A 22,321-nucleotide genomic window follows, 5' to 3' on the forward strand; every position below is an offset into this window, starting at 1 on the left:
TTCTGATTATATACAATGGGTAAAACCTAATCTGTAATCTCATTTGCATGCGTATGTCACTTTTGTCATGCAAATATTACACAATGCAATCTTTTTTCTAGTGTGTTCTCAATCTCTGAAAAAAAGAAAATAAAAAGATAAGAGGGTGTTTTCATTAAAAAAAAATGGTAGGAAGGATCGGAGAGAAGTAAGAATCCCCAAGAAAAGAGCAAAAAGTTGGTATATTTCTATGAAATTGTAATTGTCACCCACCAAGCTTAATAGAATACCGTTAGTTTCTCTTAAAACTGTCTTAATTAAGCATAAAACTAATGAATACAAAAACATATTTCAGATGTATTACTAATTAATGCTCATTACTAATCGAGTATGTATACCAGTTGTTCTATCTAGGTTTCACGCTTACAATGTTAGAGGTTACAACCTCGTTAGATTAGAATGTGTATATAACAGTTAGTCTCTTTTAAGCTGTTAGTTTCTTTTAAGATAAATAGCTTAAATAGCACCCCACTGTCCCACTTATCAGATGAGACAAGCTTTTTGCAAAGCTCTGATCTTTTTGGCTGAAATGAGCTGAACTGAATTGAAATGAATAGAGTTGAACTAAACTTAATGAAGTTGAACTGAACTGAACTTAATGAAGTTGAACTGAACTGAACTTGATGAAGTTGAACTGAATTGATGAATAGAGCTGAAGTGAACCGAATAGAGCTAAATCGAACTAAAATGAGCTGAAAATAAACCGGAAAGAACAAGCCACCGCGCATTTTACTTTTGTCCAATCTATCCTACATGACCTGTTTTAAAGTTTGAAACCCAAGTCATGAGCACAAGTGCACCACCTTTCGTTATAATAATTAAACTAGTTAACATGTACATATACTACGATATTTTAATTATCGGAATCTAATCACCACCCATCAAACTTTTATTTATAGAATATAATATATAAAGGGGATGAGAAGTAAACAATTAAGGACTTTATGAGAGAGGCATTAAATAGATGTATAGTTATGATATGGACGTAATAAATGCAGAATGCTGCAGTCTTGTGAGGGGTTCGCGCCTTCATTCTCTGCTTCATTCCCTCGTTATCTCAAGCCCCCCCCCTTCACTTACCGTGCCGCCCATGGTAGTCTCTTCCACTTTATTACCATTTCATCATTTACGTGCACTCGTGTGATACTCAATTTACTGTTTACCCCCTATACCATTACTATACTATACGCGTTTATTAAACACAACAACGTTGACATTGTGTATTATTTCTGGTTATATAGTCATGCATGCTGTGCTTCATTCTTCATCACTTAGTTCCCATTTGCCGGCCGAGTTCCGTAACATCATCAATTTCGCGTTGTTGGTATGAGTAACATTATCGATCCCTTTAATCAATCATAACTTTCTCAATGCTCGGTAATATCTTCAATTATGTGAAGTGTTTCCGGACAGAATATAATCTGATCAGGAATGTCTCCGCGACTCACAAGGTCTAATCATAATGCTCTAAATTCGAGTTAGTGTCGCCTACTTTAAGACGAATCTGTATCACATATTAGTCCCAATCTGCTCGTTTATTACAACATTAATGCGATAAGTACAACCTTCCAATAGTCACACTGACCTTCGAAACTTTCACAAAACGGACAGAATGCAGTGAGATTTATACGGGTTTAAACCAGTAGAATCTATAACGCGTGATCTCTGCAGAAATCAAAATCATCACGCCATAACCATCACAACTTTCTTCGTAAGTTTTTTTCCGGTTTTGGCAGCAACAATAGGATGGAAGGTAAAACCATCACAACTTTCTTCGTAATCAAAATTATCACGCCATAACCATTCACAAGACCGTAAGCAAGAAATACTTGTTCTGATGTACTCAGTTGGGAGATTCCTTGGCTGAAAAAAAAGAAAAAATTCAATATAATAATCACAAGAGGAAATGCCAACACAGTTTACTAAATCAAATGCGAACTAGAATAACTGCGACCTAGGAACGAAAATTATTCAATGTTATTCCTGGTTCGTAAATTCTTCAAGTACCAGATTTTATTTTGGAGCAACAAATCCAAGAAGGTCAAACTCGTCCTCGACTTGACTCGGCTTATTATCACCTCGAAGTGATTGCTCGTAATTTTGGAGCTGTTTTATGAAGCCAGCATTAGGTGATGCTTGAGGTCTTTTTCTTCTCACATGTTGAAGAGCTTCAGAAAGCATCATGCCTCGTTTTTTTAAGAGATAAGCAAGTATCACAGTTACACTGCAAGTACAAAAATACCGATAGCATTTTATAAAATTGCAGAAGCAGTATTAAGATTGACGAGGGCAGAATATGTTCCGCGACAGAATTTCTATTTCTAATCGCAGCCGCAGTATCAGCACTAAGAACGCGTAGTCACTACAATCTAAAGCCAACGACAACAATCAAAAACCTGTGTACCCAGTGGACATGTTCCTTTTTTATTCAAGTCCTAAACACGGAATTAAATCTTGCAACGATATGACGCAACACCACGTGTGACCGAGTTATAAGGTTTTAAAGGTTAATGCGACCACTTTTGAAGCGATATCAGCATCATTTATGCCGCCATGGTCGAGATCAGACTGTTTAATACTATGGTCTTAGATATCATTCAAAAAGCATGTAGTAAAATGGTACGGTGGTACCTTCTAGATCTCCCCACAAAGCAATGGACCAGTACTCCACCGCCTGATCTTTTAGCTTCGTCAATGAAATCAATACATTCATCAAAGTATTGAGCTAGATTGGTTTCTTCTCTGTCCGCAACTGTCTCAATACCAAGAAGAACAATGATTTAATGACACAGCGGAAAAATAATACTTGAAAACGATAAGCAATTAAACATGTAGTTAGAAGAATGGCCAAAAAATGGACAAGAGTAAAAACCTGATATCAAAACGCAGCGCAAATTAGTAAGTAGCAGAACATCAAGTATAGCACAGCAGTGTGAAACTAAGCTAAAACAAGCTCTAAGGCATATTATCATGTAAGACTCTGATACTGATGAATTCTACCAAAGTATTAACAGACTGTAGCTCCCAAAAACTCCCCGCTTAGAAAATTATATTTACCTCTAAGATCCGACACAAATAAAATCCATCTCCATTAATAAAAAGACAGAAAATGATGTTTGCTCTCCTCTAGCATTTGCTGGCAAGTGGCAAGAGTCGATATTTGAAGTTATGCTCGAACAGAAAAGGGGTGCGCAAAGACATAGGGCTTTGCAAATAGGAGTTATCAGAAAGGACATTAGTATGAAAACTTGTTTATATGTCGCAAACAATGTGCACTTATTATTTATGACAGTTTTCTGTAACCAGACAGCACAAATAAATCTGCTATGACTTTAGCCCAAGAGTAACAAAGAACGATAAACTATCCTTAAATGATGTGCACTTATTATTTACGACAGTTTTCTGTAACCAGACAGCACAAATAAATCTGCTATGACTTTAGCCCAAGAGTATCAAAGAACGATAAACTATCCTTAAATGATTTCAAGCTTGACGGATGCAAGCGAGATACCTTCAATGACTTTATATGTGAAATCACTTGGATGAGGAGGCGCCAATGAAGCAGCTACAGTCAAGACGTGAGTAACATTCAAACGTTTCAAACCAGACTTATTGTTAGCAGCACCAAGAGACCCCAGAAACAGACCCTGAAAGCATATGAACACCACTGAATCAAAAAACATTCCAGATGGAATACTAAGAGCATAACCATGTGAACTCCGAAAAGTACCTCTTCAATTTGGCACGGTTCATCGTCATCTTGCACATACCTTGCAGCATTATAAGCCCTCAAAAGAGCTTGAATTCTTTCCTTGTACCTTCCCTCAAAGTGATCCATCCCTATTCCCTTCCAAAAAAACAACGATCCTTGTCCTTACCTGGTTATGCTCATAATAAATTAGTCCAATATCCTCAACAACTTAGTCCAATATCCTCAACAAATCACGCAGTAAATGTCACTAAATCTTACTTACCAAAACTAGTACTCCCTCCGTCCCGGTCAATTGTTGTCCTTTGGTTTTGGTACAAAGACCGAGGAAAAAGGAAGGGACCAATTACTAAATGACAAGTGGAACAAATTGAGTGTGAATGATCAAATTATTTATCAAGTTCATTCTTAAAATAGAAAGGACAACAACTCACTGAGACACCCCAATATGGAAGAAGACAACAAATGACCGAGACAGAGGGAGTAGTAAAATTACCAAATTAATCCACACATAATACAACTAACAAACATGAACATATAGGCACAAATGCTTATACAAATGATTTGATTGATCTAAATTTCCGCAAAATCTCTTTTTGCGAAATTTCTTGTTGTTCAAAGTTATACAAATGATTGATTGTTCTAAATTTCCTAACAATATTCACTTCACTAACAATTCCTAAACCTACGGCCTCAGTTGGTACTCCTCGGAGGCTCAGTTGTTAAAGAAGAGAAAAGAATTGTTCGCTCAATTAGCCAGATCTGATCGTCCCGCTAAGAAGCCTTTATTAGTGGTCAACCCCATGTGTAAATTATTTGCTTTTCCTAATAATGTAGTAATAAATCCGACTCCGAGAGTCGGGTAGGTACTTTGTAAGAACATTTTCTTTACTGCTGTCAAAAAAAAAAAAAAAAACAATTCCTAAACCTAAATTGATTGAATTTTATAATACAATTGCATACAGTAAATTGCTCCAATTAATAATTCAATCCATACTTGACAGATACCTAAGCAGTGGCGGACATAGGGGGGCTAACAAGGGCACTCACCCCCGATACAGAATTAAATAGCTGATTTTTTCTTTCTAGTTTACTTTACTCATTACCCGTTTGTCCTTACTAAAAGTTTTCGCTCCCTAACTAAAAATCCTCGTTCCGTCACTTTACCAATACGATCACATGGACACAAGCGAATCAATACGTTCACTCAATAATTTTGTAATACAATTAGAACAAACAAACATAAAATCAATGGGTATTTTAAGAAGCTGAAATCGTAACATAATCCCTGAAATAGAACAGTTATTATCATCTCTAAAATTGACAAAATTCAATCAAAAACACCAATATATTTTTACTTATTTAATTAAATAAAAACACATAACATAATATAAAATCATGATTAATTACAAAAATAATCTGAGCATATATATATATATATATTACCTGATGAAATTGAAAAATGATCGGGTACTTTGTGACTATGTTGGATGATCAAAGATTGTTCGTTTGATTCAATTCTATTAATTCAAAGAAAGAACAAAGAAAGAATGGCTAGTGGGCCTGGGTTATACATATTCGATGAACGACGATATGGAATAAAAGCCCAATTATAATTGCGGTTCAACTTCTTTTGTGGTACCCTCAGACCTTGCAAAACTGACTCGTTCAATAAGGCTGATTCGAGATTTGAAAATAACCCGAAATGTATCAGCTGATGCACTAAAAATGACTCAATCCAAAAGTGACCCGATCCAAACTGATCCGACTGTAGGTCTGTAGTGACCCAACCCAAGATGGCCCGATTATAGTGACCTAAAGTAGCCGACGTAAAATAACCCGACCCGATAAATTGTTGACCCGAAACGATACGATCCAATGTGATCTGACCCGACCCTGACCCTGACCCCAAATGACTCATTTGCACAAGTCTACTCCTAAGGCCCTTTTTTTGGTTGCTAATGCAAATTTAAGATAGAAGAGAATGCGGCTTAGATGTGAATGGGTCAGGTTCGAATTGGTGATTCACCGATGTTTGGTTTGAAGTGGATAAAAGGTGGATTGAAGTATGTTGCACTGAAACAGGCATGAATATAAAACGGACATATGAGTCTATGACAGTATAATATGACATTCTAGTAAAAATAAAAATTTACGACACATTTTTATATTTAATAAGAAATACAACATATATTTTGTACTTTAACAAAATTATAATATTAATGTAGTGTATCATGAAATTTTTCAATTTTTAGAATAACTTGCATATGTTAAAAATGATTATTAGATTATATTTGTTTTATCCGGATGTAAAGTTTTTTATGTATGCAATTTTTATTTAAAAGAGTAGATTACGTTATTTCCTCATAAACCAGTGCATGTGAACACGTGTTTGTAACAAATTTAAAATTTAATTATGCCGATCGTTGATTTAGACCAACTAAATAAGTAAAATAGAAATGCAAAAAAAAAAATATACATCTAAAAAAATTAATACCGGCTCAAATACATACCCGTGCAATTTTGCACGGGTTTAAAACTAGTTTTTATATTTAATAAGAAATACAACATATATTTTGTACTTTAACAAAATTATAATATTATTTTCATAAATGTATTTTATTTTAAATTTTAAATAGAAATTTAAAATATACAATAGGTGTTAAACTAATTAAACGATAATGATTAAATTAAAAATAACCCGTATTACACATTATAAAGAAATAAAGTTATGAGTGTAAAATATAACCATGTTTAATCATTAGAAGTATTTAAGTTACTACATCATACTATATGATATTTACATTATGCTTGATAGATGAACCATCTCAACCAAAACCTTAAGGTGATGATTGAAGCCCAACTATTATAAATATTCCTATTACGCTCCCTCACTCAAATGCCCGTCGGGCTTGAAGAGTGGTTAGTTGTGCATCGGCTCCCCCGTACCATGTGCTGGGTTTTCACTTCGAGTTTTTGAGGAGTTTTGAGGTTGCCAGGATTTGAACCCGTGACCTTTGGTCACACTGGCTCTGATACCATGATAAGATAAGTGTTTGATAATAATGTGAATGTTGTATTTCATCTACTGTGTACATGAGTTTATATATAAGTACAATAGGTTGTTAGCTATAAACAGGAAGCTACAATCTAGGAAATAAATAAGGAGAGAATCAAGTAACAGATGAAACAAATAATAAGAAAATAAGCAAGATAATGTTGTTGCTACTGTTGAGTTGTTTGGTGCGTGAGATCCTCCACCAATCAAGGAGTTGGTTTAGTAATATCTTTGACATTCCCGCTCAAGATGGACGGTCTTCGACGAAGTCCAATCTTGTTAGATAACTCGAGGAAGCGCGGCTTGTGGAGCGGTTTTGTGAAAGTATCAGCTAACTGATCAGTGCCATTAATATGCTGAATTCGAATAGTACCTTGCCGTACATGTTCTTTGACGAAGTGAAAGGACAAGGCGAGGTGTTTCATCCTAGAATGAAAGACTGGGTTGGCCGAATAATTTGTTGCACTTAGATTATCGCAGTAAATCGTAGGAGCATTAGAGTGTGATAGACCAAGTTCTTGAAGAAGAGAATTTAACCAGAGTAATTCGATTGTCGTATTTGCAACGCCCCTAAATTCTGCCTCTGTAGAAGACATGGAGAGTGCTTTTTGCTTTTTCGAAGACCATGAAATAGGATTACTACCTAGATATATGAGGTAACCGGAGGTAGAGACATAATCATTGGGATCACCACCCCAGTCGGCGTCACAGTATGCATGAAGACGGAGAGGAGAAGACTTGTGAATATGAATGCCGAGATGGAGGGTTCCTTGGAGATACCGTAATAGATGTTTTAGGGCTGACCAGTGGGTGGTGGTGGGGTGAGTGAGAAACTGAGCGAGCTTGTTAACAGGAAACGCAATATCGGGTCGGGTAAGAGATAGGTATTGGAGACTTCCGACAATAGCACGATAGTCTTTCTCGTTTTCAATGGGATTGGATGGTTCGGTGATGAGAGGTGGGTGAGATAACATTGGTGTAGAGGCAAGCTTACAATCTTGCATGTTGAATTTGTGTAGAAGATCAGATAAGTACTTAGTTTGGTTGAGATGTAGGCCACTTTTAGTAGGTGTTACCTCTATGCCAAGGAAGTAAGAGAGGGGTCCGAGGTCTTTTAGTGAGAATTTTGTAGAGATATTAGTAATAAAGGATTGTATGTGTGTGGTGTTCGGTCCTGTGACGATTATATCGTCGACATAGACGTGCACAAAGAGGCGGGTATTATTGGTATTACAAATAAGCAATGAAGGGTCCGAAATGGAGTTGGTGAAACCGGAAGCTATGAGGTAGGTTTTAAGTTCGGTGTACCAAGCCCGTGGGGCTTGTTTGAGACCATAGATTGCTTTGTGAAGGCGGCAGACATGATCGGGTTTGTCGGTATTACGAATCCAGGTGGTTGTGTCATAAAAACCGTATCAGTGAGATTTCCTTGTAAAAAAGCATTGTTGATGTCAATTTGGTGGAGATGCCAGTTATTGGTCACGGATAAAGTAAGAATGAGTCGAATGGTGGTGGGTTTTATAACGGGGCTAAAGATTTCAGAATAATCGATTCTCGGGCGTTGGTGGAATCCTTTAGCTACGAGGCGGGCTTTGTGTTGTTTGAGACTGCCATCGGGATTATATTTAACTCGGTAGACCCATTTACATCCAACAACATTCGGGGCAAGGTTGCGAGGTACTAATGTCCACGTTTGGTTTCGAAGTAGGGCATCATGTTCATCAACCATGGCAGCGCGCCAACGAGGGTCGATGAGAGCTTGTTTGGTAGTGGTGGGAGTGACATGGGGGCTAGGAAGTGTGGCGGTTTTGGCATACTTGGGATCATGGTACTTTGGGTTGGGTTTGATGATATTATTACATAACCGGGTTGTGGCGCGAGGGGGTAGTGGTGGAGGAGGAGGTGGGGTGGGAATAGGGCTGGAGGGAGAGGGTGACGGGTTGGTAATGGGGGGGTGAGGAGGTGGTGGGTGAGGTAACCGAGGTAGGCGAGGAGGGGTCTGAAGAGGTGGTGTTCGTGGCAGCGGAGGGGATAGGTGGAGAGCGTGGAGAAGAGGGGTGAGGAGGAGAGGACGGTTCTGGTGATGTGATGGCGGGTGATGGGGTTAGAATAGGAATGGTAAGTTCACACCATTGAGTAGGAGAAAGGGAGGAAGAGACGGGTTGGTTGACAAGGTCAGTATAAGGAAATTCGGTTTCGATAAATCGGACATGTCGTGAAGTATACTCATTGGTGATATGGTGAGAGGCCCCACTATCGATAAGATAGGAGGCAGTCGGGTTGAGGGAGGTGGTGGCGGTGTGGGCAGAGGGGTGAGATTGCCTCGGTTGTGGTGGTGGGAAGGAGACATTGGGTAGTCTCGCTTAAAGTCGGGGCAATCACGAATAACGTGACCAACAGCCCTGCAATATTGACAGCGACCCTTGAACGGATTGGGTTGGGTGTTTGAGGTATTGGGGCTACGGTTTTGGGTCTGGTTGTGATGATTGTTTCGGTTGTGATAGTAATGGTTGGACTGGTTGTTAGGATAATGGTGACGGGGTGGGTTTTGGTTGGACTGACGGGTGGTGGCAGCATGTGCCGAGGGTGGAAAGGTAGTGGCAGGAGGGTTGTTTTTAACTGTGAGTTCATGTTGTATTAGTTTTTCATGAAACTGTTCAAAGGAAATTGGCGAGTCGCGGGCTTGAACCGTATCAATAACAGATTTGTATAAGACGGGATCAAGACCACTGATAATTTGAGCGGTAATGTCTTCGGCATCCACTGGCTTGCCGAGTTGAGCTAATTGGGTAGTACATGCTTTAATGGCTAGCATGTATTCAGACACGGTTTTGTCGCCTAAGGAGATATGACGGAGGCGATTCTTGAGTTGGAGGATATGGCCTCGTGAGAGGTTGGCAAAGGTTGTGGCTAGGGTGGTCCACGCCTCATGCGACGTGGTAGCATCAAGCAGGATGGAGGAGACCGACTCATTGAGGGTGCCAGCAATGGCACCAAGGATGAGTTGATCTTGTCGAAACCAGGTGGTGTAGGCGGGGTTTGAGACGGGTTCAGGGTTTGGTTTGGCGTCAGTGGCAGTGGGAGTCACGGTTTTGGGTGGAGGTGTGGTAGTTCCGTCAAGGTACGAGAATAGCCCGTATCCTTGAAGGAGACGTGTTATTTGGAAGCTCCATGATCGATAAGTTTGGGCAGTGAGTTTTGTGCAGTGGGGAAACGAAATGGAGAGAAGAGGTCGATTTGGTTCATCGCATTTGGGATGAGATTGTTGTTGGATGCCATGGGATTGGTGGAGAGGTTGATGGCAGTAAGAAGAAAAATCGGTATAAGGATCGATAATAAACCTGATACCATAATAGATGAACCATCTCAACCAAAACCTTAAGGTGATGATTGAAGCCCAACTATTATAAATATTCCTATTAATGCTTACTTGAAGTGTCCTCAAATATTAAATAGTATCCAAATTATAATAATATTGATAAAAAAAATATTAGACATGGTTTGTTAATTGTCGGACATATTTCGAGTATCGTGTTAATTAATATCGGTGTCTGACACGACATTGTATATGAAATTATGAAAGCACTAGATGGTAGAACCGTAAAAGTGTTCGGGCTTCCTAGATGATAATTAAATATTTGCATGCATATTTTTCAAATAAAAAACAATCACAAATTTGCGTCAAAAATAGAACTTAAGTTAGTTGTAGGCTAAGTAATTATGTAATTAAGATTCTCTTAAGTTCTTTCTCTCCATTTTTTTCTCATAAATCCCATTAAATAATATTTTTCTCTTTAAACACTATTAACTCTTTATTTTTATGTATCAATGCACAATTGTTAATATTGCCAAGATGCAATCTAAACCGTTAAAAAGAAATGTACTCTCCATTTCTTTGTAGGAAACGCAGAGAATCTTGACTCGTGATTATGTATCGTGTTTATTCATGAGTTGATGAAGTCTTTTTCAGCACTGCCCATGTTTTTGATGGAGCAGACCACATCGTACCTTCGATCTAAGGACGTCGAACGGCTCCTTCTCGACTCTATTGTCAAACATTGGACTTAATAGGTACTACTATCTATCTCGACCTTTTTCACACTATCATAGAACCCGGTGCCACGGTCAAAGAGATATGAGATCGACCCAAAGAGTGCAGTTACTCACCTGGTATTCAGTTTGAAGACTTTGAATCCCTAAGTTCAAATTGTGGAAAATAACTTATTCTCACACATGTGAACTTCAACCCAAGTAACTGGCAAATCTACACATTATTCATTCTTCAAGCCAAGGACTTCGCATAAATATGGTATAATTGAAATATAAAGTCATTTATTAAGCATTAACCGTCAATAGTTTGGATTCATTATGGTCAATATCGTTAATGTATTAGATCATTGCTTGAGTCTTAATCGTCACTTTAAAATTTTAATTTAAATAATCATCTCACATAATATTAGAGTAAACGTAACAAAAGGTAATACTTCGTATTTAGGATCAATCAATAATCTTATACCTTAACACGTGCACCACATCTTTCATTTAGCCACAAGGCATCAACATTCCACTGTCTTTATTTTATTTGGACTTCATTTAATTTGTTACGTAGTAATTTTGGTCAAGAAGCAAGTTTAAAATAATGAAATAACGTGTTCAAAGAACAAGGGAGCCTCTTAATTTAACGGTAGGATTTGTAGCCCCATGTTAATTAACAGATACTTTAATGCTACTTCCACAGTTTTGGAGTTTGTGTTATTCGATCAATCCACTTGACCACTTGCGTAGGTTTGTCCCTAACTTTAAGAGACGTTTATAATGACATCCACTGATCCACGGTATACCATTGAAAACTCTACTGACCTCTCCAGTCTCAACTGCCCTCGATGCACGCTATCACTAGTAATCGCAGTTAACAAATTATCCCTGCAGTGACGGAGTCAGGATTTCATCAAAGTAAAGGCAAAATTTTTTAACATAGGTAAAAGGGTTATGATATAAGGAAAACCTTAGGTCTTGACATATCTAAGACGGTTATAACACTCATAACTTAAAGTTTATGTCGGTCATATTTATGCATCACATCATGAGTCAAATAAATCGATTATTACACGTACTTCGTAGTATATTACAAATTGACTTACGTTTTGGATGATAATGAGATGAGACAGTTTGTGAATAATTTATGTTTGGCATGAGAGTGGCTCAGTTTGAGAGCTCAGTTAGTTAAGTCGAGCTAATGTTGGTTCGGCTCAAAAACTTATGAGCGGCTCAAATTTGTGTGATTAAATAAAATATTATTCATATTTTATCGAAATATTTTATTATGAATTATATCTTTATATCACATCTACCAAATATTCTCATTGATTTATCAAATATTTTTATATACAACATTCTACCTCCATACCTATATTTGGATAAATGAAATATTAGACTACATTCAAGAGCATTAGTACAAGTAAATGAAGTAAGTTACTTGTTGTTGTGCGGAAACGTGAATATCTCGTGTTGGGCCTCTGCTACAACTGTGTCCACAACCCATAATAGTACGATATTGTCCGCTTTGGGCCAAGCCCTCACGGATTTACTCTTGGGCTCATTCCCAAAAGGCAGCTCATCTTTATTCTACCGATGTGGGACAAGGGTTTGCATCCTAACAATCCTCCCCTCAAACCAAGGGCCATCATCTTGACTCGGACCTTGACCTCCATGGAGAACTCCCTCACTCTACAGCCCCAAGTCTTGATAACCTCCCTTTAGCCGACACACCATGCTACCACGAGCCATGACTTGCACCACATGGTCAAGTGAGTGCCCTCACATGCTCCTGAACTTGCATGTCCATGTGCAATTCTTGGGGATTTGCTACACATGCATATCGAACATCCTCTGGATCGGGCTTGCTCAAGGACTCACCTCGAGCTAGGAGTTCCATGTCTTACAGTGTAAGACTTCAAGTCTTGAGCCTTCTGATGCATCCTCGTGTCTAGCCCAAGTCGAACCTTGGGCTCTGATACCACTTGTTGTGCGAAAGCGTGAATATCTCGTGTTGGGCCTCTGCTACAACTGTGTCCACAACCCATAATAGTACGATATTATCCGCTTTGGGCCAAGCCCTCACAGATTTACTCTTGGGCTCCTTCCCAAAAGGCCTCGAACTATTATATTTTGTAGACACTTATAAAGATGAGCTTTCATCTTTATTCTACCGATGTGGAACAAGGGTTTGAATCCTAACACTTGTATATATAACCGTCAATCTTTCTTAAAATAGATTTATTCATTTTAAAATTAAAAAGGATAAATAGTACTAGCTCACTTGGATAGATGAGATAAGCATTTTGCCTATCTCATGCGTTGTTTTAAGCTTAAGACGTATATATAGTATACAACCGTATTAAACAAAAATTTGTGTATAAATATACTCCAATTCTCCCTTACTTCAAACCACTCTACACCAATGGCTTCCCACACAAATCTCTTTCTCACTCTTTTCCTCCTCTCAACGGTCATTTTCCCTATTCAAATCTCCAATGCAGCATCCAAAACATATCTCCTTCCCATAATAAAAGACATTAAAACACCTCAATATTACACTACATTACTAGTAGGAACACCCCAAGTACGTGTAAACCTAGCCATTGATCTAGGCAACCTATGGTCATGGTTCACATGCGATATCGTCGGTTACAATCGCTCCTCAACGTTCCATCCCGTATCATGTGACGCACCCGAGTGCGACACGTACGGGAGGTTTGGTTGTGTTGGGTGTCCGGACGGACCCCTTAAGCCTAGTTGTACACCTATTAACACTTGTGGTGCTATTGCATATAGTCCCCAAAGTAATGCACTTTATTCCGGTGGGGCTATTGAGGATGTAATAAGTTTATATAGTCAGAGTCAAAACTCGGCTCAACTCGTTAAGACTAATTTAAGGGATTATCCATTTACGTGTGCCCCAGATAAGGGCCCACTAAAAGGATTGTCTCCTTTTACTAAGGGAATATTGACGCTTGCAAGGCGACCTGTTGCCTTGCATGCACAAATATCCTCGGCTTTTAAAGTGCCAAATAAATTCGCTTTATGTTTACCTGCTACGTCTAATTTAGGGAAAAATAACGGGGCTATGTATTTCGGAGGTGGCCCGTACCGTTTGCCATCTACAAGTAAAATTGATTTGTCTAGCTCACTCGTCACAACCCCATTAGTGATTAACCCTAATAGCACGGCCCCGACCTATAGTGTAGGCGATTCTTCGATTGAATATTTTTTCAATGTTAGATCAATTAAGGTCGATGGAGTCCCAGTCCGCTTTAAATCGTCCTTGTTATCATTCGACAAGGACGGTGTAGGGGGTACAAAAATTAGTACATTAGACCCGTACACAATATTACATAGTGACATATACAAATCCCTAATCGAAGTTTTCGTTACCAGGGCTAAATCGATGAATATCACTAGGGTTCCATCTGTCGCGCCCTTTGGCGCTTGTTTTAGTGAAAAGAGTGTCACAAGGACAAAAACCGGTCCAAACATCCCAATTATCGACTTAATATTCAACGAAAAGAGCTCGGTTTTGCACAACAAAAACGGAAGGTGGAGAATATATCCTACAAATTCAATGGTTAACGTGGCGAAAAAAGATGTGATGTGTTTAGGGTTTGTAGACGGTGGATCGGACCCAAGAACATCGATTGTAATCGGAGGTAAACAAATGGAAGATAATTTGATTGAGTTTGATTTAGTTGAGAATAAGTTAGGGGTAACTTCGTCATTGTTACATTTGGGCACTAGTTGCTCGCAATTCAAGGGGATTTAAATTTTAAGATAAGATTATGGCACAATTATTAAGATCAATGGCTAAGTTGTACGTTATCTAGTGTCGGTTTCCTTGAATAAAATTTGTAGGATGCTAAATTTCATGTAGTACGTACGTACGTATTAATGTATGGCACTAGTATGAGAGTTCCAATGGTTATTAGCAACTTGTTCTACTTGTTATTTGTCCTCTTTTACCACTAGCTCAATACTTAATGGCTAACACAAAATATCATTATAGACGGCACGTATTTGTCTATAAATAAAAACGTGTCAAATACAATAACATATTCCTAATAGGACAAGCAACAAGTGGGGTAGTTGGGACAAAAAATGTCACAACTTTCAAACTATTTAACCCGTCTTTAAATATCAAGACTAGCTAAATGGCTAATTGTTAAGTTTTTTAAGTTCATTTTCGAGTTTTTCTTAAATTATTATTTGTTCGACTTTGTTGAAAGTGTTGTTCTGACAAAAAAATTGAATAATATGGAGTACATAATTTACTATGATGATTTGATGTAAATTTATTCAAATAATCCGTTTATCGAGGTTAGGTATAAAAAGAAGGGAAAAGTAGTAAAAAAACGTGGTGCACCGGTGCGGGGTGGGTACAATAATTAAAGAAATTAAACAAACAAATTAATTGGTACACAACACAAAATCATACTCCCTCCATTCAACTCCACTTTGCATGTTTCTCTTTTGCACACTATTCACAAGCGGACATTCAACTTCAATTTTCTCTCGATACATAAGTTAAAATATATTCATGTGGGATCTTATTTGATTCGTCTTTAAAAGTACATTAAAAATATCTAACTTTTATAATTTTTGCAAATACGTAACTAAAGATATTTACCGTGTAAAAATCGCGTTGGCAAACGTGATAAAGTAAACATGTAAAGTGGAGTTGAATGGAGGGAGTATAATCTTTTAAACTTACTTTTTCAACTAAGCTTGTTTAATAATACGAGCTAGTAAGACTTTAACCGTATTTTTCTACAATAATCTGCATACAACACGAACAATTATGCAAATTCTTATTTCTTATTTACAATACAACCGATAATAAATTAACTATAATCATAATCGTAATCATAATCATAATTTCGAAACTCTGATCAAACAAGAGTAAAATTAAAATTCCCACAAGTAGTACCACCCTCATATTGCAAAGAATTAGTAAACCCTAATCTATTTTCCCCCAAATCAAATTCCAACAAATTATTCTCAAATTGATATCCACCAATCACAATCCCTTCCTTGGCATTCACTCCACCATCAACAAACCCTAAACAAATAACATTACCATTAATATCAACCATAGAATTCGTCCCAAAAATCGTCCAAACCACCTTATCATTCTCCAAAACAAGCTTAATATCCGGCACCACGACACCAATTCTCGTAAAAAACAACGTGTTTCTATCGTAACAAACCGTAAATGGTGCAACCGGGTCGACCCGTTTAACTTGGGTTATTGAGTATTTACGTAATTCTGAATCAAATGCATTTGTTATTGCATTATAGATTGAACTTTGCAAAATTGAGTATGGGTTTATGGTGCTTATTTTAGTACCACCGGTTCCGGTTTTCGGGTTTAGGGTTAAGAAGGAAGTGTTGATAGGGATGGTTGTTTTGTTTACGACGATTTTCGATACGGTGATGTAGTATTCTGAAGGGTGTTTAGGGTTTGTGATTAGTTTTGTGTATGAAAATAGTGTTGTTATGTCTTCTGGGCCCGGGTAAAGCCTGTATGGCTTACCCGGTCCAAAGAATAACACACCGGTTGACCAGTTTGAATTTAAACAAAGAGCGAATTTATTTGAAAACCCGAATATTGATGAGAATTGTGAAGGGAGGGATAATTTTGATGACCGGCTAAATCCGGCTATACCGGTTACATGTTTAGCTACGCGTTGTGGTCGGGTTGGGGAACAACCGAGTAGGAAATTGGGTGCGGATACGAGTCGGCCTACGTTGGCACCGTTTGTTGAGTTGATCCGGACCGTATCGGGAATTAATTGACCGGATGTTGTTGAATTTGGATTAAATGGGCTTCCGAAAAAGAGAGTGCAGTCGGTTTTGGAACAATCGGGTTTATTTGGTTTGTTACACGTGGATTTACAATTAGAGTTAGTTAGACCGCATTGCGGGGAATTGCACTTAATTGGGTTACGTGTAGATAAGTAAGTACGATCGCACTGGGACCAGGTGATATCGGATTTGAGGTCGATTGTTAGAGGGGTGGAAATAGGAGGTGTTCTTTGGTTAAGGTTGATTATGTATTGGAGAGTTTTTGTGTCTTTTGAGGTTGGGATTACGAGGGCTTTTGGACGCGGTTGTGCGACCGCAGAGCCGGTTATGGTGACGAGGATGAGGAGGAGGTGGTGAAGTGAGGGAGACATTTTTGAGATGAAAAGAGTATGGATATAACGTGGATATGTAGGAAGGTTTTATATATGATTGTTGTAGATTTGTAGTCAAATAATTGATTAAAGAGTGTCAAAGGTGGCAACTAGAGAACGTTGGTAGTAATTGACTGTAATCCAATCCAATGAATTTAATAGTGTGATGGTGATGCGTCATTTGGTACGTTTTGATGAGGATCAAATCTAATCTAATCAATCGCAATCTAAAATCTTCCTCAAAAAAATCGCAATCTAAAATCACAAATTCTTATTAAAAACGGGTCAATATATATACGCGTATCAAATTATATGACAAGTTGCTTAGGAAATGCTAAAAATTTTGTCTTTATTACCAGTTTATCACCATGTAAAAGTATTTGACCTGTTTTGAACTTATGAGGATAGCCCGTCTTTAGCAAAACTTATTGATCTAAGATTAGTTATGAAATTGCATTATTATATTGCAATGTCTTTTTCTAACAATTTCTTGCTTTGTCTACTTGCTAACCCACATGAGTCATGGTATACTGTTTACGAGTAATTCCAATCTCGTCGGTCATTCCGTCGATCCATCCGATAAAGATACATGGAATTTGTAACGTACACATTAACTTATCAGAGGTAGACTCAACGACAACTCACTCGTGTAAAAATCAGACTCCCTTAGATAATGAATAAAAAATCGAGTTTTTATTTTTATTTCAGTGACCGTTATTAGAATTAAATTCTCCGCAATTTACCTTCCTTTTCCCCCTTCTATCTCCCCTATCTTTTTCTTCTAAAATCTACACATAAATACTTTTAAAAATCTTAATTTATGCTAGCTAAACAATTACTTGTGCAAGTGGAGAGTAACGATTAGAAGGAATATGATGACATTATGTCATGAAATAGCAGCTACATGGCAACATACATTCTATGCATTTTATTTTTTGGACTATATACCTAATGTCAACATATTTACGTCATATATACAAGTAATTTACCCACATAAAGGTAACGTAATGTTAGTTTAGAAATCATTTCAATAATAAACTTTGAAAACATAGAAAATGGAGAACTTGAACAAGCTGCCGGACGATTGCATCAACACCATTCTTTCAAGTACATCTCCACGAGACATCTGCCGGTTAGCAGCTACATGTTCCGAGCTGCGACTGGTGGCGGCTTCTGATTTCATATGGGAGAGTTTCCTGCCTCATGACTACACTGACATTATCTCAAGGGCTAGTCCTTTGCTAATGAAATGTGATTCAATGAAAGAATTGTTCTTTGTGTTATGCAACTCGATTTTTGTAGATGATGGTAAAAAGGTAAACATACTCGGTAACAAACATATTTTTTTTCCTTAGAAAAATAATTTCCAAATTACATGAAAATTTACGTGCTAGGGTGAAACATATCATATACTCAATTACACGTAATTAATTAGCGCTAGAAAGCGCAATTTTCCGTTTATAAGATAATCAACTCTCTTTTCTTAGCTTTTATCGATATAACGTAGACAATCGTATCGAATTATCAATGTGCAATTTCTTGCTTTCACGTAAGCATAGATGTTGTAGTTGACAAAAAAACAAGTTAAAAGATAAATAATGTTGCTTGCATTGCAGATATTTAATTTAGACAGAAACTCGGGACGCAAATCATATATCTTATCGGCTCGAGAATTGACAATAATATGGGCAACTAATCCACTCTACTGGTGCTGGAAAAATGTCACTAAGTCAAGGTATGACAACATTTGTTAATTTCATCAAATTCAACTATCAATTGCGTCTTAAAATTGATATACTACTTCCCTTGTACGGTTGATAGTCGTCAGTTGGTCTCCTGTAAAACCGCTCTACATACATTAAACATCAATACTGTATTATACTAATAGCTTACGCTCTTAGTTTATTGTGTGTTATACAAATTAGGGTTCTGAATTTCAGGTTTGACGAATCAGTTGAACTAAGAACAACATGGTGGTTAGAAATCGAAGGTAGCATAAGCATCAAATTGTTATCCCCAAACACGACTTATGGAGCGTATCTAATCTTCAACGTTTCAGAACGTGCATTTGGTTTAGATACAATGCCAATGGAAACATCGATCACACTAGGCAATGACCTTGTGTGCAACAACACGGTTTACCTTCGTCAAGATTACAAGAAACAACAAATCCAATGGCTATTATTCTACAATCGTACGAAAACGCTTACATCCAGGGTTAACCAAGGGTTGGAGGGGAGTGTTCCGATGCTCCCCGGTTCGCGTCAAGATGGATGGATGGAGATTGAGTTAGGACACTTTTATAGTGGTAAGTGTATTGATAAGGAGGTTAAGATGAGTTTGAAAGAAATTAAAGGACATCACTTGAAGGGAGGACTCATTATTGAGGGACTTGAAATTAGGCCACTAACAAACCTTGTTTGATTGCAATTTTTTTTTTTTATAACGAGGGAACCCGCAGCCGCTATTTATGATGCGCATTGGGTAACCCTCGAGTGTACGTGATATTCTTGAATAGAAAACAATCATGCAAAATTGGTTGTAACTCTTGTTCATTATCATACCAATCATGCAAAATTGGTTGTAACTCTTGTTCATCAATGTATGTCCGGTATCAAAGTTGACTGATGTGAGCGGTAAGGGATCTCATTTGTTAAACAAGTGGTCAGGGGTTCGATTCCTGACACTTACGAATGAAAAAGCCAAACTTGAGAGGGGTCAACCCATTAAATTGCCTTCAATACCCCGAAAGAGATTGCCCTACCTGTCGATAGGGATACTACTGGTCAACACCAAAAAAAATGTATGTCCGGTGGTCTTCCGATACAATCCGAAAAGCCGACAACTAAATAGTAAATACGTAAAAATTCAGGTAACAATGTAAGACGATTTTACACAAAGATACATAACATGAAGTATTGAAATGATAAAAATTGTGTATTAATGCGTATAACTGTATAAGTAGATAAAAGTGGTTATTATCGTATAAGAACTCGTTTTACAATAAACTTTTATAAAATTTTCTTACAATCAAGCAGACGTAAAATTAAAATTATCACACCTAGTTCGACTAAACAACAACGAAGAACTAAACCCAACCCTAGAATTAACCAAATCAAATTGCAACAAATTATTCTCCAATTGATACGATCCAATCACAATCGCAGCTTTCGAATTCAATCCACCATCAACAAATGCTAAACAATACGCATTTATACTATTCACCATCACCATCGAATTCGTTCCAGAAATCGTCCAAACAATTTTCTCATTTTGCAATACCAGATTAATATCCGGTACCACAACACCAATTGGGGTAAACGGCAACGACCCGCCTTCGTAACAAACTGTAAACGGCGCAATCGGGTTGACCCGTTTAGCGAAACTCCCGGGTCGCTCAACTTGGGCCGCGAAATCGCGGGTTAATGATTTGTAAATTGATGATTGTAGGATTGTGTATGGATTAATTGTGCTAATTTTAGTTCCCCCGATTCCGTTTTTGTTGATTGAGAGTAAGGATTTATCGAATTTGACGGGATTTTGAAAGATTTTGATTGATGTTACGCCGATGTAGTAATCGGATTGAAATTGGGGATTAGGGTTTGTGAGAAGAGGTGTGTAGGAGAGAAGAGTGGAAGCGTCGAGTCCTGGGAAGAGATTGTAAGGTTTATCGCCGAAAATTATGAAACCGTCGGTAAAACTTGATGAACTGACGCATAATGCGAATTTATCGACGAATTTAAACGTCGAAGAGAATTGCGTCGGTAGTGATAGTTTACTCCTTCCTAAACCCGCTATTCCTTTGACTCCTTTAGCTAGACCTTTTAATAAAGGGGTGGAACCAGGTCCGTGTGCATGATGTCCGTAAGTAAATCTATTTACGGATACTACACGGACGGGGTTTGACCCGTCGGTTGAGTTAATGCGGAATACGTCCGTGTGTAATTCACCTTTGTTAATTATATTTTGGAGCGGGTTTTTAAGTGGAATATTGCAAGGAAGTTTTTTACAAGGGTTGTTATTATTGTTATAACAAGTGATGTGGGTCATGTGACAATTGGAGTTGGCTAAGGCGCAACGGGCCGAGTCGCAATGGATACGTCGGTTAGTGGTGGACGGGGTAATTGGGCCGCAATCGAGCCATAAGAATTCGCCTGAGAGGTCGACGGTTAGTGGGGTGATTTTAGGTGGGGTTCGGTGGTTTAGTTTGATTATTCGTTGGAGAGTGGTGTCGTCGCGAGTTAGGGGTATTACGAGTGCTTTTGGTTTTGGTGCGGTGGTTGTTGCGAAGGCGGTGAAGAGGTGGAGAAGGAGGAGGATGGTGGAAATGAGGAGGTGGTTTTGGAAGGAAGTAGCCATTGTTTAGTTGAAGTGGATTAGTAGAGTTTATGGTGTTTTACGTTTGTGTATATATATAGTCAGAAAAATTCGTGTGTTCTCCGAGAAAATAGTACTCCTTAGGGCTTGCTTGGATTGAGGGTAATAGGAGGGGAATGAATAGGGGAGTAATATGTGAGGTGTATTTCTCGTGTTTGGTATGCGGGTAATTATTCACCTCCTGAAATTATTACCCTTGTGAAGGGGTAATACATTACCCACCCTCCCCCCTGGGTAATGATTAAGGGAGTAAAAGATCTACTCAGTAATCATTACTCTTATGTCAAACATATCATCAAGGAACTCATTACCCCACTAATTAATTTCCCCAGTAATTATCGCCCAATAAAACTTACCCTCTTAATAATTCCATGGATTCTAGGCAAGCCCTACACTTAAAGACAATTTATCATACAGAATATTATAACAGCTTAGATGTATAGAGTACCGTCCTCACAGGGACACAAGAATATGAATTTTTCATATAGTCATGTAAATGTTGAAATTAAATTAAATGTTAAATGGTGCAACTGTGTAAGTATTACTAAAATAGTGAGGATCTTCTGTCCCATTTGGTGTCTCATTCCGTGTCCCACTTCATAGACATTTTAACACCTCTACACATTAGAGCACCCACATTGAAGAGGATGGACCATCCTCTTAGATGAGAGAGAGTGCTAAGAGGATGTCCTCTTCAATGTGGGTACATACTCTTAGCATCCTCTTTGAAGAGGAAGAGGATGACATCCTCTATAAATAGAGGATGTTCTTGTCTTGGCCCTTGTGCCAAATAAGAGATAAAATTATACTTAAATGGAGAAAGAGGAGAGGAAGGTAGCATCCTCTTTGATGTGGACACAAAGAGAGAAAGAGGAAGGAGATAGTGGAAAGTGGGGTAAATGAAAGAGA

General features: G+C 38.0%; 4 protein-coding genes across 6 annotated transcripts; 2 read left to right on the forward strand and 2 right to left on the reverse strand.

Annotated features, from left to right (window-relative positions):
• Positions 1-1,472: 1,472 nt before the first annotated feature.
• LOC141619054 (dual specificity protein phosphatase 1-like) lies at positions 1,473-5,328 on the reverse strand. 3 transcript variants are annotated; one of them, XM_074436087.1, is made up of 7 exons: positions 5,195-5,239; positions 4,014-4,097; positions 3,770-3,917; positions 3,551-3,686; positions 2,671-2,791; positions 2,047-2,263; positions 1,473-1,902 (listed from the first exon to the last, which is right to left on the reverse strand). In XM_074436087.1, the coding sequence occupies exons 3-6, from the start codon at positions 3,875-3,877 to the stop codon at positions 2,053-2,055; spliced, it is 576 nt and encodes a 191-aa protein (XP_074292188.1). In that variant the 5' UTR covers positions 3,878-3,917; positions 4,014-4,097; positions 5,195-5,239; the 3' UTR covers positions 1,473-1,902; positions 2,047-2,052. The 3 variants fall into 3 exon arrangements, with proteins under 3 accessions (XP_074292188.1, XP_074292187.1, XP_074292189.1); XM_074436086.1 differs by lacking the exon at positions 4,014-4,097 and having other exon boundaries at positions 5,195-5,328; XM_074436088.1 differs by lacking the exon at positions 4,014-4,097 and having other exon boundaries at positions 1,769-1,902; positions 2,118-2,263; positions 5,195-5,305.
• Positions 5,329-13,261: 7,933 nt separating this feature from the next.
• LOC141622507 (putative aspartic proteinase GIP2) lies at positions 13,262-14,792 on the forward strand. The gene has a single exon (XM_074438546.1). It carries the CDS (start codon positions 13,267-13,269, stop codon positions 14,623-14,625), a length of 1,359 nt encoding a protein of 452 aa, XP_074294647.1. The 5' UTR covers positions 13,262-13,266; the 3' UTR covers positions 14,626-14,792.
• A 3,230-nt stretch (positions 14,793-18,022) lies between these two features.
• Positions 18,023-19,636, forward strand: LOC141622508 (F-box protein VBF-like). The gene is made up of 3 exons (XM_074438547.1): positions 18,023-18,351; positions 18,652-18,770; positions 18,976-19,636. The coding sequence occupies exons 1-3, from the start codon at positions 18,091-18,093 to the stop codon at positions 19,457-19,459; spliced, it is 864 nt and encodes a 287-aa protein (XP_074294648.1). The 5' UTR covers positions 18,023-18,090; the 3' UTR covers positions 19,460-19,636.
• A 356-nt stretch (positions 19,637-19,992) lies between these two features.
• Positions 19,993-21,438, reverse strand: LOC141619059 (putative aspartic proteinase GIP2). Its single transcript, XM_074436092.1, has one exon. It carries the CDS (start codon positions 21,392-21,394, stop codon positions 20,066-20,068), a length of 1,329 nt encoding a protein of 442 aa, XP_074292193.1. The 5' UTR covers positions 21,395-21,438; the 3' UTR covers positions 19,993-20,065.
• Between the last annotated feature and the right edge of the window lie 883 nt (positions 21,439-22,321).

This window comes from Silene latifolia, chromosome X, assembly GCF_048544455.1.
Source record: "Silene latifolia isolate original U9 population chromosome X, ASM4854445v1, whole genome shotgun sequence".
Classification (NCBI taxonomy): Eukaryota; Viridiplantae; Streptophyta; class Magnoliopsida; order Caryophyllales; family Caryophyllaceae; genus Silene; species Silene latifolia.

Bases quoted from the DNA above. Each gene is read 5' to 3' on its own strand.
- LOC141619054 (XM_074436086.1), bottom strand. From the start codon at position 3,877: ATGGATCACTTTGAGGGAAGGTACAAGGAAAGAATTCAAGCTCTTTTG. The intron at 2,792-3,550 runs GTATCTCGCTTG...GTATTGAGACAG, and splicing joins CACATATAAAGTCATTGAAG to TTGCGGACAGAGAAGAAACC. The intron at 2,264-2,670 runs GTACCACCGTAC...TTGTACTTGCAG, and splicing joins TTTGTGGGGAGATCTAGAAG to TGTAACTGTGATACTTGCTT.
- LOC141622507 (XM_074438546.1), top strand. From the start codon at position 13,267: ATGGCTTCCCACACAAATCTCTTTCTCACTCTTTTCCTCCTCTCAACG.
- LOC141622508 (XM_074438547.1), top strand. From the start codon at position 18,091: ATGGAGAACTTGAACAAGCTGCCGGACGATTGCATCAACACCATTCTT. The intron at 18,352-18,651 runs GTAAACATACTC...CTTGCATTGCAG, and splicing joins TTGTAGATGATGGTAAAAAG to ATATTTAATTTAGACAGAAA. The intron at 18,771-18,975 runs GTATGACAACAT...TCTGAATTTCAG, and splicing joins AAAAATGTCACTAAGTCAAG to GTTTGACGAATCAGTTGAAC.
- LOC141619059 (XM_074436092.1), bottom strand. From the start codon at position 21,394: ATGGCTACTTCCTTCCAAAACCACCTCCTCATTTCCACCATCCTCCTC.